Below are 19,491 nucleotides of genomic sequence, written 5' to 3'. Positions count from 1 at the left end.
CACCTGGTGAAATTTTCCTCTTGCTTTTACACTGCTGTGAATCCAGAGTGACTACACCTGGAGCTGAGCAGCATAAAGACAGCTGCGCCGCATGCTGTTATACACGTACCAGAGTTTGGCTTGGGGGGCCCACCAGCCCTGTGCCATGTTGAAGTCAGGGCTGAAAAAGCTCTTTGCCCTTCCTGATTTGCATCATCACCTTACACAACAAAAACCGATCCTCTGACCAACCCCCACACCACCTCTGCTGGAAAGAAAGTACTGAGCATAGACTCATGGAATATCAGGGGTGGAAGGACCTCAGGAGGGATCTTGGCCAACCCCCTGCTCAGAGCAGGACCAATTCCCAACTAAATCATCCCAGCCAGGGCTTTGTCAAGCCTGACCTTAAAAACCTCTAAGGAAGGAGATTCCACCACCTCCCTAGGGAACCCATTCCAGGGCTTCACCACCCTCCTAGTGAAATAGTGTTTCCTAATATCCAACCTAGACCTCTCCCACTGCAACTTGAGACCATTGCTCCTTGTTCTGTCCTCTGCCACCACTGAGAACAGCTGAGCTCCATCCTCTCTGGAACCCCCCTTCAGGGAGCTGAAGGCTGCTATCAAATCCCCCCTCACCTTCTCCACCGGTCACCCCCGGGCTGGGGCAAGTCGCTAATGGGAGGAACCAGCCCCCGCCCCAACATGCTTCAAGGGGGGGGGTTTGGACCCAGAACCAACTTCTGTTACTGGCGCCTTAGGAGTGGCCTGGCCGCGACCCCCGCCCCACCGAGCGGGGCTGAAAGCCGCGGTGGGGTCCGGGCCCTGAAGCTCCTGCCCGCTCGCACGTGGCCGCGTGGGGGCGGGGTCTCCGGTAATTACACACGTGGCGCTGGGGGGGTCGGAAAGCGCCGCAGGAGGCGCTGCCCCGGCGGAGCGGGAGCCCGCGGCTTCCATGTGCAGGGTCGGGACTCGGGCGCGGCGTCGGCTGCAGCGGCGCCCGGGCCATGGCTGGCGGGGCCCCTGCTCGGGTAGGAGCCGGGGGAAGCAGCGGGTGCCGGGCGGGCCCTGGGGTGGCTCCCAGCAGGGCGAGGGAGGGTCCCGGGGAAAGGGGCTGGGCCGCTCGCGGGGACCCCGCACACCGGGAGTCGGGGCGGAGTTTGCGGGCCCTGGAGGCTCCTGTGGGGCTGCGGGAGGAGCTTCCCCTGCTCCCGGGAACACCTGTCCCGCTGCTGCCCCCGCCTCGCGCTCAGGGGAGCTGTGGGGCGGCCCCCGGCCGTGGGGCTGTAACTGGAGGGGGGGGATTCCCGGGGCTGCCGTCAGCTGGTTCCAGGCAGAGGCGCGCCCCCCCTCGCGGCAGGGCAGGGGGTGGGTTCCCCGGCCCCATTCCCGCGGGCTCTGATCGCCCCACGCCGTTGGGCACCTGCACTCCATGGGATAAGGCCTGGCGCCGGGACTGGGCTCCAGCCAGGCCTTGCCCAGCACGGGGCGTGTGCAGTAGGGTCGGGGCGAGACTGGAGCAAAGAGCCCGACCAGGGTGCTCTACATGTACCCTGTCCCCTGGCTCCCTGCAGGTGTCACGCTCAACCCTTCTGCCCTTCCCAATCTGCTGGCTGGGCAGAGAGACAAGGCGGGTGAGGGAATCTGTCTTGTTGGAGCAGCTTGTCTCTCTCCCCAGCAGAAGCTGGGCCAGTTAAAGATCTGACCTCACCCACTTTGTCTCTCTAATCTCCTGGAACCAACAGGGTAGATATGCCAAACCTATGGAAAAAATGCAGCAATTTGGGCTTGTTTGGGGGTTAATTAAATAAGAAGAACATAAGAACAGCCCTACTGGGTCAGACCAAAGGTCCATCTAGCCCACTATCTGTCTACCGACACTGGCCAATGCCAGGTGCCCCAGAGGGAGTGAACCTAACAGGCAATGATCAAGTGATCTCTCTCCTGGCATCCATCTCCACCCTCTGACAAACAGAGGCTGGGGGCACCATTCCTTACCCATCCTGGCTAATAGCCAGGACCGGCACTAGGGGTTTTAGCGCCCTAGGCGCACGGCAATTTCGCCGTCCCACGGCTCCGGTGGAGGTGCTGCAGTGGTGCCTGTGGGTGGTCCACCAGAGCCGTGCGAGGAGCTGACCGTCTGCAGGCACGACTGCGGCAGCTCCACTGGAGCCGCCTGCCGCCCCCTCCGGCAAAACGGCGCCCACCAGTTATTCTGGTGCCCTAGGCGATTGCCTAGGCTGCCTAAATGGTAGCCCTGGCCCTGCTAATAGCCATTTATGGACTTAGCCACCATGAATTTATCCAGTTCCCTTTTAAACGCTGTTATAGTCCCAGCCTTCACAACCTCCTCAGGTAAGGAGTTCCACAAGTTGACTGTACGCTGCATGAAGAACTTCCTTTGATTTGTTTTAAACCTGCTGCCCATTAATTTCATTTGGTGACCCCATAATATAAGAACTAGGGAATAAGTAAATAACTTTTCCTTATCCATTTTCTCCACACCACTCATGATTTTATAGACCTCTATCATATCCCCCCTTAGTCTCCTCTTTTCCAAGTTGAAGAGTCCTAGCCTCTTTAATCTTTCCTCGTATATAAAGTGCTCGTATATTAATTGGCTTGTGAGTTGCTTGTTGACTAGTTTTTTGCTTGTAGCTGCTGCTTTTTTTTGATTGCTCCTGGCAAGCAGGGCAAGGCTGCAGCGGCAAGGGGGGAGAGAGTCAGGGGTGCACAGCAGGCCCTCTACAGTCCCAGGCTGCACTCTGGGGGGATCTAGTCACATAGAGTATTGGGGGTTCTTGGGGATTGACTGGTTTTGGCCTTGTTTTGAGATGGGATTAGCTTGATTTGGGGCTTATTGTGAAAGTCGGGGTGCTTATTTACCATGTGAAAATTGGCCACGGCACTTCATAGCCTGCAACCGGCTGCTCATGCTCTAAAATGCAAGGAAGTTGGTGCTGTAAACACGGGGCCTCCCTCGTGTACCTGTTAAAAGCTGAAAAATAAATGTCAGTATGAGCCCAGCGTGTTCCAAGAAAAGATTTGCATTCAGAGCTGTGAAGAGCATGGAAGAAATGCAGAAGTGTTGGGCTGTGCTGAAAGCCCACTGGAGTCCTAGAAAGACTTGCATTGGATCATCCCCCTGTGAGATAGACCACGCAGATGTGTTTTCACGAGAAGCTGTAATCTTGTATTAGGTGTGGAGATTGTATATGTGCAGTTTATAAAGGCAATGGATTGAACACACTGTAAGGAATAACCCACTAGTTGGGGCACAGAAAGGCAGGGTGCAGAACTATATACTCAAAAGACAAAACCTCTGGATAGTAAAGTGCCTCCAACCAATCAGGACTGTACTTTTCTCCCATGCAAGCACCTGTGTCACTGACTGGACGTTGCTCGGGAGGTTCTGATTGGTCAGAAGGGGCTTATAACAAGTGATTGGCCAATGTATTGTGGAGTTCCAGATGTCTAGGAAGAGTGGAGGAGAGGCCTGTGTGTGTAGAGATGGAGCAATGAGGAAGCCACGTAGCGGCAGCAGTAAAGTTCAGACTACAACGTCTAAGCTCCTTCAGAGCTTTTTATCTTTGTTGAGGTGCTCAGATACCACTGGATAAATTAGTGAGCACTGACTCTGTACCAGACACAGTTCCTATTCCTAGGAGTTACCCATGTCCAAAAACGAGACTGTGTCTATGAAACATCCAGAGCAGAATAAAAACATGCTGTACAGCATAGAAACATGTCCCTCTGCCTGGCTGAGTCTCAGGACACTCAGCACCTACTGCTGATGCATGTCCCTCTGGATTTTAGGTGCCAGTGACATTTGAGGACATCACTGTCTATTTCACCCTTGAGGAGTGGGAGAAATTGACAGAATGGCAGAAGGCGCTGTACCGGGAGGTGATGAGGGAGAATTACGATCATCTGATTTCACTAGGTAAAGAGCAGTTTTCATTGTTCGACTGCGTGTTGGAGGAGCTTTGACGTTCCTGGGTGGGATCAGAGATTGAGGCGAATATCTGATCCCCCAGCTTTCCTGGTACATAAAAAGTGCAGAGTTTTTGCAAATGAACATTGAAGTGCCAAGTCCTGGCCCTGCTGTGAGTGATGCTGCTCAGATGCGGGTGTGGATTGCTAGCGCTGTTGAGAGCCTCTTGCTCCAGGGGTGGGAATGGGGAGTTTGAGCACAGGGTGGAAGGAGAACCTTGCAGACTGTTGTGTAATCCTGTCTTTGTGAACAGGATATCCAGTTCCCAGACCTGCTCTTGTGTTGCTGAACAATCCGGAGGAAGAGCCATCGCTCTGGGAGCATCAGGATCTGGAAGAAAGAGAATTACCTGAGAGTGAGTAGAAACTTTCCTAGCTTCCCTGCCACAGAAACCATGAGCAGGTTGCTACCATCTGAGACGAGAGCAGCAATCAGAGATGAGTATTTGTGTTGGGCTGTGTCAAGTATAATTCTCAATTCTGGACCTTAGCGTCCAAAATATGGGTACTAGCATGAATTGCCCTAAGCTTACTTACCAGCTTAGATCTGATAGGCTGCCACCAATTAGGACTTAGAGTAGAGCGCCTGATAGACTCTGGTCTCCCCCAAAAACCTTCTCTGGGGGTCCCAAGACTCAAATTCCTTGAGTCTCACAACAAAGGGAAATAAATCATTCCCTTCCCCCTCCCTTCTTCCTCCCAGCTCCTTCCCGCCCTGGGAACACTAGGAGATTGCCTGATTCAACTTCTTGAATCACCACACCGAGAGGAGTGTTACCTTCCCCCTCACCCAGAGGCAATACAAGCTGTGTGAATATAACACAAAGAGAAAATTTATCCTTCCCTTCTCCCCACCAATTCCCTTGAACCTTAACTAGGAGAAAAAAAAAATTAAACAGGTCTTAAAAGCAAAACTTTTAATAAGAAAGAATGAAAAAAGTAAAAGGTTTATCTCTGCACTTTAGATGGTAAAAAGTTACAGGGTCTTTCAACTATAAACAATAGAAAGAAACTTTCTCCAGCAGAAACACAATTTAAGCTACTTCCAGCAAGTACACATATGCAAATTAAAAAAAAAACAAATTAAAAGACTATGACCGCCTTTTCTTACTTACAATTCTGAATAGATAAGAGACTGTAGCAGGGAGATTGGCAGAAACCTGGTTGCACCTCTAGTCCCGTCCAGGACCCAGAGAGAACAAAGCCAAACCCAAAACCCACAAACAAAGGCTTCCCTCCACGCGATTTGAAAGTATTTTGTCTTCTGATTGGTCCTCTGGTCAGGTGTTTGCAGATCACTGTTTGTTAACCCTTTACAGGTGAAAGAGACATTAACCCTTAGCTATCTGTTTATGACAGGCTGTATTGGGAAAGTGATCCAGGCTGTTATCAATCCCAGGGACCCATGGGGCAGTTTACTATCTAGTGAAAAGAATGAATTTTTGTTTTGGGGAGATTAACTGGAGGATGAGATCCAATGGAGTGTGGAGCTGGAGTGGAGAGTCAAGGATTTTTAGAGCAAACACAGAATGGATTGATATCTGAGTATCCAGGAAAACTCTGAGGCCTGGTCTACACTGGGAGGGGGATCGATCTAAGTTACGCAACTTCAGCTATGTGAATATCATCGCTAAAGTCGACTTACTTAAATCAACTTACCACGGTGGCTTCACGGCGGTTTGTCGACTGCTGCTGCTCCCCCGTCTACTCCACCTACGCCTCTCGTGGTGGTGGAGTCAATGGGGAGCACTTGGGGGTCGATTTAGCGCATCTAGATTAGACACAATGAATCAACCTCTGCTGGCTCGATTGCTGCCTGCTGATCCGGCGAGTAGTGTAGACATACCCTGAGGGGTCCATGCTGTGAAACCTGTGTTGTCTGAACAGGACTTACTCCTGCAAGTGTGCTCCTGAAGTCTACTTCAGAGAAGCCCTCAGCTGCATTGACCTTACAGCTTAATTCAATACCACACGCTTTTTGGAAAACTGTTCTAACATCCAGCCAGATTTTTGTCACCTCTGTCTCCCCTTACTCCAAAGATAGTCCCACTGATTTCAATGGGTGTGCTTAATGCAAGAGTGGCAGAATCAGACCCGTAATTAGGCCAGGCTCACGCTTGCTGCCGCAGCTGTAGCAGACCTGCGTGACAAGGGCTGAAATGTCTTGGAAGCAAGTGTTAGTTGGTAACAGATTTGGTTTTTGCAACCAACACATGTGGATGCCCAGAATGTGTTTTTTCTTTTTAATTCCAGCAGCTGATTTCAGGCTCCTAATTAAGGAGGATGAGGATGATAAGGAAACTGCTGAGAACCTGGGACAACTCGAGACACCATTCAGAGACCCGGAAAAGGAATATAATTTGCTTTTTTCCATCCAGGGCAGCCTTGCTGTGGGGAGGAGAAGCAAACTAGCTCAAGCCCACCTGAAAGGAAAGCATGTTGAAACCACAAATCCACAGCAGCTCAGCCCAGATGAGAAACCTCACCAATGTAGCGAATGTGGGAAAAGCTTCCAGAAGCGTGGGAATCTGAAACGCCACTTTCGGACGCACAGCGGGGAGAGACCCTACCCCTGCCCGGAGTGTGGAAAGAGCTTTCGCCAAAAGCACCATCTGGTAACGCATCAGAGAACCCATTCAGGGGTGGCGCCGTATAACTGCCCCCAATGCAGGAGGAGCTTCAGCACATCAGCCCACTTTAAAACACACCAGAGCACCCACCTGGGGGAGAGGGTGTTTCATTGCAGCGAGGGTGGGGAAGGCTTCCAGACACACAGGGTTCTTCAGGTTCACCAGCGAACTCACGCTGGGGAGAAGCTGCATGTGTGTAACGACTGTGGGAGAAGTTTCAGCTGTAAGCAAACCCTTAGGGTCCACCAGAGAATCCACACTGGAGAGAAACCTTACAGAAGCCCTGGCTGCGGGGAAAGCTTTTGCATGCCCGTGCATCTCAAATTGCACCAGCAGATCCACACGAGGGAGCGGCCCCATACGTGCGACGAGTGTGGGAAAAACTTCTGGAAGAGTGAGCACCTGAAGAGGCACAATCGGATCCACACAGGGGAGCGACCCTTCGCATGCACGGCGTGCGAGAAGAGCTTCATCCAGAAGCAGCACCTGGTGAAGCACCAGAGGACCCACACGGGCGAGCGGCCCTACCTGTGCAGCGAGTGCGGGAAGAGCTTCCGGATACGCAGAGATCTCAGCGTTCACCAGCAAACCCACACGGGAAAGAGGCTCCATGTGTGTGAGGCTTGCGGGAAGAGCTTCAGCCACAGACAATCGCTCGTGAGGCACGCGAGAACTCATGCCGGGGGGAGCGCCTACACGTGTGACCACTGTGGCGAAAGCTTCGCGGTGCACAAGCAGCTCCGACAGCATCGGCAAAGTCACGCTGCGCAGAAGGCCTCCGAGCACACCTGCAGCGAGTGTGGGAAGAGCTTCCGGAAGAGCGAGAACCTGAAGCGCCATTTTCACACACACACAGGGGAGCGCCCATTCCTCTGCACCGAGTGCGGGAAAAGCTTCATCCAGAAGCAGCACCTGGTGACGCACCAGAGAATCCACACGGGCGAGCGGCCCTACCTGTGCAGCGAGTGCGGGAAGAGCTTCAGCACCAGCGAGTGCCTGAAGATCCACCGGAGAATCCACACGGGCGAGCGGCCCTACCTGTGCAGCGAGTGCGGGAAGAGCTTCCGGACACACCGGGTGCTGAAAGTTCACCAGCAAACTCACACCGGGGAGAGCCTCTTCATCTGCTGCGACTGCGGCAAGAGCTTTCGGCACAAGCAGACTCTGGTGACGCACCAGAGGACGCACACTGGCGAGAAGCCCTACAGCTGCAGCCTTTGTGGAGACGCCGTCAGGACTCTTAAGCTCCTCAGGATGCATCAGCACAAGCACACAGGGGTCCGGCTTTACACCTGCAGCGAATGCGGGAAGAGCTTCCAGAAGGGCAAGAACTTGAAACGCCACTATAAGACTCACACGGGAGAGAGACCTTACCAGTGCACCCAGTGCGGAAAGGCCTTCAGTCAGAAGCATCATCTCCTCAAGCACCAGCGGACCCAGCACGGGGACAGAGCAGATGTGGGTGGGGGATACGCACCCGTCTTCCCCCAGGGTGAATGTCTGCAGTGTCCCCTGGAAACCCACCTGTACAGGGAGGAGCTGAGTGGGGAGCTCCCATTCCGGGTGGTCATTGTCGATGACTTTCCTTTTCCTGGCAATGAGGCACCGGGGTAATGGCCTATCTGGAAGGAGATGGCAGATGAACATCTCAAGCATTGGGAACTGAATCCAGGAAAATCTCTTGAGTGAGTGAAGATCAACAAAAGATATTGGAGATGCTCCCAATTGTTGTGAACATCTAACAAGCCACAAGAAATCCAGGGTAACCATCTACCCCTTTTAAATATGGGGAGAGGTAGAAACACATATCTGGGGGAAAACTCCTCAGCAAAGTGGGCTGCCTTATGGACTTAAGAATGGCAGGAATCTTTCAGGTGTATGAACTTCTGGTCAGCCAGGGAAGGCTGTGAGAGTGACTTTCAGAAACAAGCAAGGAACTGTTCGGCACAAGGAAGCCCACGCAGGAGAGAGGCCAAATCAATGGAGCGATCGGGTGTATGACTGGAGATCGCTGAGCAGAGTAATAACCAAAGGAAGGAGACAAGATGTCTAGCGTGGCGAAAGGGGAATCACTGGAACTAACCAGCTGAAACGGAGCAATGGTAAATGTAGGCTGAATAACAGTCTCCGAAAGGGAGACCTACTCGTTTGTGACATGGTCTCCCAGAGGAAGTGGTGGAAGCCCAAAAGCTGGGACCTTTTAAAAGAAGATTGAGCAAAGCCTGGGGGAGCGGTGTTGCGATGGCAAAGGGGAGGAGTGGTTAGGGTGACCAGATGTCCTGATATTTAGGTGTTTGTGCCATGTCCTGACCGATCTTTGGTCGGGACACAATTTGTCCCAATATTTTTTTGCTCCGCCGGCAGCACTCTGCTTATTATCTTTTTTTTTTTTGCTCTGCCGGCGGATCCCCTTCCCCACACATGTCCTGATATTTTCTCCCTCTCATCTGGTCACCCTAGGAATGGTTGAGGTGGCTTAATATGTTTCTCATGTTCAGCTGCAAAATCAAGTTATCATCCACAGCAGACCAGTGAAGCGAGAAACCAGGACTCGAAGACAACAGCTGGAAATGAAAACCAAACCCAACCCACCTACTGTTTGAGGGGATGCCCCGTTAAGGCCAGATCCTCAGCTGGTGTGAACTGGTATAGCAACAGTGACTTCAAAGGCGCTATCCCAGTTTACACCACCTGAGGATCAGGCTGTCCTTCAAAGGGGTGTCCAGAGGAAGGATGTGAGTGGATTTGCCGTTTGACAACGCTCCAAGTAATCACCCTGCAATGAGTCCTCCTCAAATCCGTAGGTCAAAGGCATCCCTGATGTAAATCTCCTGCCTTCAGTGGCAATACACCAGTGATTGATTTGGCCCTTGGTCTCATACTATAAACAGGAGATGAAGCATTGCCAGTGTTTGTGTGTATTTCGCTACTTAAAGAAATGAGCTGGCTGGGGTGTCGCAGACAGGCCAACCAGTCGTCCAGCCTTGGGTGCAGGATATCCCATGTGCTTTGTTTCAAGGCAGTTCTATTAGAAACGTACCAAAGTTGATCTGGAGAAAAGACCTGACGGGGGGTTCAGATGGGTTTTGTTTCTTTCATCGTGCCCATCATGGAGCACCCTAAAAGCTCAAGTAGGAACACACCCAGTAACCCCGGAAGGGCTGAAGAAAGCTCCTTGCTCCAGCTGGTGCAGAGAGAGCCTCGTGAAGCAGGTTCTTGCAGGCTGGTTACAAGAGCCCCGCTTGTGATGCTGAGCTCATGGGATAAAGCTGGGAGGCAGGTATTAGCCACATGAGGAAGAGCCATCTAGAGATGTGGGGCTGGGCTGCTCATGGCGTGGAGCGTTTTGCCCACCCGCTGATGCCAGGGAGAGCATGCAGCACCGCCTGGGAGGGGCTCAGCACCCAGCATCTTGTGCATCTTCTGGAAAAGAAATCCAAATGAGAGGTCAGCTCTGCCCACCAGCAGGGGAGGTGGGCAGAGGAGAGAGCAGGCATTGGAGGCTCCCTGGCTTCCATGGGTGCTGTGCAAGAGAGGGCCAATAAATAGATTGCCCTCAACAGGAGTTATGGCTGAATTTTGTCCAGAGGTCTAATGGTCAGAGTATTGCGGAGAAAATTCAGCCCAGGCAGATAGCCTGTGCACCTCTCAAATCCCACTTCAGCCAGCGGCCCCGGCGTGCACACATGTATGCTGGCACTCAGTGAGCGAGCACAAGTATCACTAGCAGTGTGGCTTTGGCAGCAGTGGAGGCACGACTGAGCTGGGCTGAGTACAAACACGCCTGAAAGCAGTGGGTCTGTGTTCTGCATGGCTCAGCTGTGCCTCCACTACCCGTGCTGCTGCTGCAAAACTGCTAGTGATACTTGTGCTAGCTTGGTGCAAGCATGCGTGCACAAGCAGGAGCCTCATGCCCTCGCACGGAGTGTAGACATAGCCTCATAGCGAACAGCTCACGAAGTGTAGCCACAGAGGCAGGTATGTTGTGAGCCGCAGCCTAGGAGCTGTGAGCTCCTGAGTTCTGACACTGACTCCCTTGGGGGCTTGGGGAGATCAGGTACTGTCCTGGTGACCTATTTCCTGATCGCTCGGACACAGGGCGGTCGAGAGGGGGTTGGGAGGGTTATCTAGCACTTGAGCTTGGCTGCAGTTCGTTGTCCCATAAGGAAGTTAGCGGTGGGACGGGAGAGCAATCCGTTTAGCTGGGGTGGCTTGGACCCTTTGGGCGGTATCCCTGTTCTGTCAGAATGTGCTGACGCTGTACCGAAATGAAAGGGAGGGACTCATAGAGTAACCCTCAGCTGCCTGCTCTCCCCATGGCCTTTCTGGGGTGGGCGGGTGGGAGGGGGGAGAGCTCTGAATCAGAGGGTTGCTGGATCTAGCTTGTGTCTGTTCTGCTGGAGGCTCGGCATTAAAGCAACAGCAGGTGTGTAACATGGAAACACCTGCTGCTGCTTCATGGAATCAATTTTGCTGATTCGTGTTCTGTTTCCTCTGCCCCCTGCCTGCATTTTTACCCAGTGGCAGAGAAGAAGAGCTGGGTTCTGTTAGCGCTCAGCTGTGTCAACTCTCATTTGCCACCTTACCTCAGCCCCCCCCCCACCGCATTGGTGGCAGCACAACGAGTCACTGTACTCTTGGGGACAGTGTGTCTAGGGGTCCGAGTAGGGGACTGACGAGTCAGAGACTTATTTTTGGTAAATACAGTTTTACAGGGATACTTGGGCATGGGACAAAAAGCACAAACCTGTGGGCAAAGTGACCCTCCCCTAAATGAACCAGGACTCGGACCTACTAAAGATGCAGGGGAAACTGCAGCTCATAGGTCTGAGTCCATCAGTAAACAGGGCCCAGGAGGGCTTCCAGTGGGGGCTACAGCTCTGGTCAAAATGCCGGTGACGCTCTAGGGAGTTGCTGTGCGTGACCTGGCTGGGAAAGATGCTGCTGTAACCACCACAGCCAACCACTATAACAACCCAGTGACTATTCCCCTCTGTCTCTCTAAGGCCGTTGAACTCCGCAGGGTGGTATGTGCTGTCTGGCTGACTTTCCCCGAGAAGGGCTACGGGTAGGGTCTTTTCTGACCAGGGACCTCACTGCGGGAACTCCTTCCCCGGGATATCTGCCACAGCCCTTGGTGCTTTGCTGTCAAGTCTTTGCTGGGAGGGTCACTCCAGCCAGGACATTTTGGACTCCATTTTTCTCTCCACAAGGAAGGAAGGAGGGACTTGTATCTAAAGCATTGGCATGGGGTCAGGACACCCCAGGTATTTGTGTGCGTGACCCCAGCCAGCTGCTTAATCTCTTTGTGCTTCACTATCCCCAGCTGCAGACAGAGTAAAACTCGGCTCCTTGAAAGCAGGGTTGTGAGACTTAATAGTAATGAAGCATTTTGAATTGTTTGGAAAAAAGCGCTTGGGAATGGGAAAGCCCTGTTCTGTTTTCTACTTTGTCTAAAGAGCCAGATGCTGGAGCTAGAACTTAGCAATTAACAATAAAATAAAGGACCCCTTTCCCCCGGCAATGGTTTTTCACACTCCTGCTTCATCCAAGAGATTTGGCAGCTACATGAGTACTTCGAAAACAAAATTTTCAGCTCCCTGGTAAATGTTTCCATTTTCCACTCCGCCTGGCTATTCTCTGTCCTTGCACAGCCGAGATGCTGATTTCCCAGGTTCATCACAAATCGCTCCAAGAAGGGATGCAGAGTGAGGGCTTGTCTACATGGCGAAGTTGATGGGCAGAACTGTAGTGGTATAATACCCGTATAGTCCAGTTCCTGGTGAGAATCACATGGACATGGGATCAAACAATCTGTAACCCTATCCTGGGTGTGTGGTACCCTCCCCTGAGCGACAGGTGAGGGCCCTGTCCTTTTTTCTTTTATTCCTTATACTTTGGCAACATTTGTATCATACCTTGTCAGGCCAGTAGAGTTTCAGGGGATTGAACATATGCAGCAGGTGCTGCTGTGCAAGGCTGAAGACTCGGGCTAGTGATGAGAGAACATTTGCAACAGGATGGGTAAAAATGCTCAACCAGGCAGGCCCTGATGAACTTACAGCAACGTCTCCCAACCTTTTTGGGGGGGCGCTGTCATTTACAAGCGGCAGAATACCAGCCAGTGTCTGCTGCCTCCCATTTGCCTCTGACCTACAAGGAAGTTGAGCTGCTCCTGACCCCCATCTCATGCTCATGGTGCTGTGGGGTGGGCAGCAGGGTGGTGCCAGGGCTCCGCACAGAGGCACATCACTAAGGAGAGGGGGCAGTGTGCCTCTGGTACCAGTAGCAACTGATGGTACAGATCACGTAACACTGAATATGTTAGCGGAATTTCTGGAGCTTTTTGCCACCTGTCCCGTTCAAGTCTATGAGTATCTGGGCACCTTAAAGTTTAGGTTGAAGGCAGCTTGTAACTAGTCTGCTGTAGGTCTTGCTGATACTAGTTTTGCTTTGTTTTTCACTGAAAGTGGGTTTCAGTCTTTTCCTGGTGTATGTCGAATACAGGGTATCTGCCCCCCGTTGAGCTGTCTGGAAGGGCACGAGTACCAACCTCAGGGCAGACTGTTAAAAACCAGGGCACAAACTCCAGATTGGCTCTGAGTTCTATACTGAGATTTCACCAACCAAGTATAAATTCCTCAGGCACTGTAACCGTCTTACTATAGAGTCACAGACCATCCCCTGGGGTACTCTGGTCTGTCTGGCCACCCAGGCAGGCTTGCCTGTGCGATAGATGATCACTTACACCCAAAATCACAACGATATTCAGGTTGTTCCTAGTCCCAGCTGACCAGTTACTTACCACAGGTCATTTGCACTTTAGATCTCACACCAAAGACAATCCTATAGTAAGTGATCTACAGATTTATTAAGTAAGGAAAAGAAATGAGCGTTATTTACATGGTTAAAGCAGGTAAACATACCCACACAAATGAGTTACAAAAGGTGATAGAGCTGCTGTAATATGGCAGTGCTGTACATCTTTTAGGGCTAACCTGGGCACCCCAGTCAGGGCACCCTTCCTCATGCTTAGAAATGTGTGCCCTCCCAAACCTCAAGCAGCAGGGGGACCCCAAATTCTTCTTGTTGGGGCTTTTTATCCCCTTCTCCCCAGAGTCTGAGCTGCCGGGCTCATTCACACGATGGCTCGTTTGGTTTCAATGGGCCTCCTTGGTGGGCAGGACCGAGCATCATCTGTAGAACCCTGCAGCTGACCAATAATGCGGCTTTCCTGTGTGGTGACTTACAGAGACAGAGGTTTACAATGCAAACACAATCACCGTACAATGGGCTACTGAGCAGTGAGATCAATACATGCAGCAGCCTACAAGCGTTTCATAAAGTCTAAACACTAAACACATTCTTAGAAGCTTAACATCTATTTGAACAACATTCACACACAGGGGAGCCAGACTGGTTTCCAGCTATGCATGGTCTATGTTCAGCTGGGGCCTAGGGGCCTTGGCATGAGCTGGCACCCGGTCTGCCAGTGTCACAGTTGGAGTCAACGTTTTTCTGCAGTATGAAGAATACAGGGAACTTGTATACAGGGAGAGAACAGCTTGAATGATAGGAAGGGAAACAGCACAGTAAGGATAATGGAGTTCAACCTAGGTGAAGCTACAATAAGGTGAGTGCAAAGCTGGTTGGAAAATGTTCCCAGAGAGTAGTTATCAGTGGTTCACGGTCATGCTGGGGTCCCGCGGGGATCAGTTCTGGGTCCGGTTCTGTTCAATAGCTTCCGTAATGATTTAGATAATGGCAGAGAGTGCACTTACAAAGTGTGCGGACGATACCAAGCTGGGAGGGGTTGCAAGTGCTTTGGAGGATAGGATTAAAATTCAAAATGATCTAGACAAAATGGTCTGAGGTAAATAGGATGAAATTCAATAAGGACAAATGCAAAGTGCTCCCCTTAGGAAGGAACGATCAGTTGCACACATACAAAGTGGGAAATGACTGCCTGGGAAGGAGTCCTGCAGAAAAGGATCTGGGATCATAGTGGATCACCAGCTACATATGAGTCAACAGCGTTACACTTACAAAAAAAGCAAACATCCTTCTGGGATGGATTAGCAGGAGTGTCGTAAGCAAGACACGAGAAGTAATTTTTCCATTCTACTCGGCTCTGATTAGGTCTCACCTGAAGTATTGTGTCCAGTTCTGGGTGCTACATTACGTGGAAAATGTGGACAAATTGGGGAGAATCCAGAGAGGAGCAACAAAAATGATTAAAGGTCTAGAAAACATGAGCTATGAGGGAAGATTGAAAAAATTGGGTTAGTTTAGTTTGGGAGAAGACTGAGGGGGAACCTGATAACAGTTTTCAAGTACATAAAAGGTTATTACAAGAAGGAGGGAGACAAATGGTTCTCCTTAACCTCTGAGGACAGGACAAGAAGCAATGGGCTTAAACTGCAGCCGAGGCAGTTTAGCTTGGACATTAGGAAAAACTTCCTGGAAGGGTGGTTAAACACCGTAATAAATTGCCTAGGGAGGTTGTGGAAACTCCATCACTGGAGATTTTTAAGAGCAGGTTAGACAAACACCTGTCAGGGATGTGATAGATGGTGCTTGGCCCTGCCATGAGTGCAGAGGACTGGACTAGAGACCTCTCAAGGTCCCTTCCAGTCCTATGATTCTATGGTGCAGGTGGCTGTGACGCTCCCATCTCCTCTTGCTGCTCAGGGCTGCAGCTACTCCTCAGTTTCCACCGCCTTTCGACCACTTGCAGTCCGTAAGCTCTGCCTGGGCAAGAGGGAGCTGGCTGCAGGGGGGCAGGGCCCAGGAGCATGGGCTGGAGCAGGTCAGTCTGGGCTGCTGTGGGGAGCCCCAGAGCCTCCACCTGCCCTTGGCAGCATGCCCTGGTGGGTTGGATGTGGGTCATGGGCTGCTCTCCACCCTCCCATCGCCTGTTTACCTCTGTGCTGCTGCTGGTGCGGGGTGGGGGTGGGGGGTTGCCTTCAGAGCAGGAGGGCCAGAGAGCAGCGGCTGCCAGCTGGTGTAATGTCAAAACCTGCTACCTGGCAGAATGTGCTGCTTGCCTTGTACTGAGCATGTGGAAATAGTTTGAGCATGCTCAGTAATATCTGCTGAAGCTACTGCCCTCCCTGTGCCCTTACTTGAGATTAAAATCTGCTGCCTGCCATTCACAGGGTTTCAAAGGCCGGGGCAGCTCCAGGCACCAGCATGCCAAGCGCGTGCCTGGGGCGGCAAGCCATGAGGGGTGCTCTGCCAGTTGCTGCGAGGGCGGCAGGCAGGCTGCCTTCGGTGGCATGCCTGCGGAGGGTCCGCTGGTCCCGCAGCTTCAGCGGACCTCCCGCCGGCGGGCCACCAAATCCGCGGGACCGGGGACCTCCCACAGGCAAGCTGCCGAAGACAGCCTGCCTGCTGTGCTTGGGGTGGCAAAATACCTGTTCAAAGGGGCAAATCAGTGGGGGGGAAGAGCAGGGGGCAGAAACTGATTGTACAGTTTACATGCACCCTCCCCCTTCCCCCACCCCCCAAGAAGTGTGTCATATATTTTGAGTATTGAATCCCTTATCAGTTCATATAGAATCATAGGACTGGAAGGGACTATGAGAGGTCATCTAGTCCAGGTCCTGCAGTCATCGCAGGACCAAGGACAAAGTATATGTCTGCATAACATCTCCTAGCAGTTCACAAATGTGTCTTATCTGCTGCTGATTTCCTGAATTGCACTTTCTTGTAATGAATTTTAAATATAGCTTTGCTCCTTCTAATTTACTTCTTTAAAAATGTTTTTACTATTCTTATTACTCGTAGCACTTCCATCATTCACCTTTGTCACCATTGTGCAGATGGGTATCATTGTGCTATTTAAGTTATAGCTTAACAGCAAATAATCATTGAAAATATTTATAAGTAACTAGTTGCTAGTAGTTTTAGCAATGACACCTGTGTTTCTAGTATTGCACTTCCTATATTTTACTGTGATTTTTCTATTGGAATTTTTAATTCAATTTTTTTATTTTTCTAGCACAAATGTATTCTGTTGGCTCATGTGATTTCCAGTTTGACAGATTTCCTGGCCTGGTGTCAAAACATCTTCATTTTCATTTCATCCACCAATGGGGAGTGCCGTTCTCAACTCTTATATTGCCTCTCAGTCCAGCCCTTAGTGATTTTCCGCATGTGTGTTGAACCTGCTTCCCAAGTATTTATTAAGGGCAGCATACTATCGAACATTAACTCCTTCTCAAAGGCAAAAATCTACTATAATTTTTACTGTACATAAGAACCACCATACTGTTCAGACCAATGGTCCATCTAGCCCAGTGTCCTGTCTTCTGACAGAGGCCAGTGCCAGGTGTTTCAGAGGGAATGAACAGAACAGGGAAATTACTGAGTGATCCATTCCCCGTCGTCCAGTCCCAGCTTCTGGGAGCCAGAGGCTAAGGACGCCCAGAGAATAGAGTTGTATCCCTAATCATCTTGGCTAACAGCCATTGATGGACCTATCCCCCAGGAATTTATCTAATTCTTTTTTAAACCCAGTTATAGTTTTGGCCTTCACAACATACTGAATACACATCTACAGCCCCAAGATTGCTTGACAACCACACAAATTCAAAAATCATGAGTTATGCACCCCCAAGTCATGACATTTAAAAAAGAAATAAATGAGATTGGGTTCTCTTTATGTGCCCTTCTGATCTTGAGCCTTTCAGATGCAGGAGGTCCAGATCCACAGAAGTAGGAGTCTAAAACCCTGAGTGAATCTCAGCCTTGCCTCATACTTTTGCTGTTACCTCTCCCAAACAATTCATATATCTAAGGCCATATCTACACTACAAACTTGTTAAATTACATCAGCATACAGGTGCTGGAGTTAGTATGTCACTTGTGCATGTGCCTAGTTGGCTCCTTGTGTCAGTGGTGAGCATATGCCCAGGAGCGCTTGTTGTGATTCAGAGTGTGGTGCATAACGGGTATGTATCCCACTGGGCAGCTCATCACCGTCCACTGCACTGTATTTTGGGAACACATGCTGGGGCCCAAATGGTTGCACAGGGGTGACTGGGAACATGGGATCAGCTTCCCATAATGCAGCATTCATCATACCATAATTTTATACATATCCCATAATTTTTGTACCTTTTTTCCTAAATTCCAGAAACCCTCCTTACAGGGGCCCATTTCAGATGGGGGGGCCCTCACAACTTTATCCGTGATTCCAAGGGCTACTTAGGCACCTGAAAACTCTAGTTTCTTTGCAGATCATAATTAGAAATTAGCTGACAGGAGCCCTGCATCTAATTTCTATATAAAGAAAAAAAAAACAAACATACACCAATTAAGTCACATTTTAAGTTTATATGTAAATTTATAATGATCAGAAGATAATACAGCACGATACTCCCAATCCCAAACCTTGAGGTGTCAGTTTTGGAGCCTTAACACAGATATCAGCAACACAAGTTTGATACTTTGTACACTATCGATAGTAGAGATAAATAAAAATAAATAAAATCTGCTTACAGACACACTGTGTTACTGCCGTTATCTACTCTATTTCAGTCAATTGTTTCTCACTCCACTATAAACATATTTACTTAATTTTAACATGGTTAAGTTTTTCTCTTTTAACAGGAATTTATTTTTCTGATTAATTCAGCATTTACATTTACTGATCTCAATCATGTACATGACTCACTAACGTTTGAGTCTGTCATTACTATTAGTAGCAGACATGGTACCACATTTATTTTCATCTGTATTAAATTATTTTACAGATATAATTAAAAATACAATTTGAAAATAAGCAACCTTCATCTGCACAGTGTCTAAAGTTATGTGTTTACTGGCACTGCTAAGGTGAGTACAAGCTAAATTTACATTCTAGTCGCATACTATTACTATTTGACTGTACCACTTTAAATAATAAATGACAAAGCACAATATGTAACAATGATAATTACTCCAGCCAGGACAGGTTAGGCATTTTAGCACTGGCTACTCAAAGAATTCAATTTAAGCATGAGAGAGAAATAAAATTATGAAATGCACAGACCAGACACTAAAATAACAGCACTGTGATCCTGAATGAACTCTGAAAGATACCAGAATGTGTGTGTCTTGTGCACTTCGACAGGAAGTACCAAGAAGTAACAACAATAATACAAGGATGTGAGAGTGAGAGAAACTGTGCATGTTGCAGGGAGAGAGAGAGAGTGTGTGTGTGTGTGTGTTGTGGGAGCACATGTGAGAGACTGTGTGAGTGTGTGGGGGGCCTGTGTGCCTGAATGTGTCAGCGCGCTGTCTCTTTAAATCAAACCCTCAGGAGCCTGAATGCTTGTTCAGTACAGAAGCAGCTGCAGCTCTCACTCCTGAGCCAGAGGCACCCTTCCCCCGCCCAGCGGAGACCCACTTGGGCACCCCCACCTCTAGCGTTGGGCAAGCTCCCCCTGTGCCACACCAGCCACAGAAGGGGAGACTGCCTCAGCGGCGGGAACTGGGTGGCCAGAGCTGGTGGCAGCTGCTGGCCGGGCGCACAGCTCTGGGAGGGGTGGCTATGGGAGGACTAAGGCAAATATTGGGGTGGCAATAGCCCCCACAACCCCCCCCAGCACTGCCCCGGATATGGAACAGAACTGCCTCGATGGCAGTGGTGTGATAGCTGTGTCAGTCCCAGGAGATTAGAGAGACAAAGTGGAGGAGGTGATGTCTTTTATCAGACCAGCCACTATTGGGTAGACAAGCTTTCGAGCCACACCCAGCTCCTTAATTCTTAGCTGTCTGGCAGGTGCTTTTGGAGGGCAGCAGCAGCTGATTCTGACCTGCCAGCTATAGGCACATTTTGATCCTCAAAGGGAAACACATTTCGAGGCATTCCACTCTGCAGCGTCAGGCTACGGCCTCGT

The 19,491-nt window shown here is 50.3% G+C and overlaps 1 protein-coding gene across 1 annotated transcript; it reads left to right on the top strand.

Moving 5' to 3' along the window:
* Positions 1-3,846: 3,846 nt before the first annotated feature.
* LOC115645273 (oocyte zinc finger protein XlCOF6-like) lies at positions 3,847-8,271 on the top strand. Its single transcript, XM_030549658.1, has 3 exons — positions 3,847-3,924; positions 4,229-4,330; positions 6,231-8,271. The coding sequence occupies exons 1-3, from the start codon at positions 3,891-3,893 to the stop codon at positions 8,216-8,218; spliced, it is 2,124 nt and encodes a 707-aa protein (XP_030405518.1). The 5' UTR covers positions 3,847-3,890; the 3' UTR covers positions 8,219-8,271.
* The last annotated feature ends 11,220 nt before the right edge of the window (positions 8,272-19,491 follow it).

This window comes from Gopherus evgoodei, chromosome 2 (assembly GCF_007399415.2).
Source record: "Gopherus evgoodei ecotype Sinaloan lineage chromosome 2, rGopEvg1_v1.p, whole genome shotgun sequence".
NCBI lineage: Eukaryota > Metazoa > Chordata > Testudines > Testudinidae > Gopherus > Gopherus evgoodei.
The sequence above is the reverse complement of the archived record's forward strand: the minus strand, read 5'-3'. Positions and strand labels throughout refer to the sequence as shown.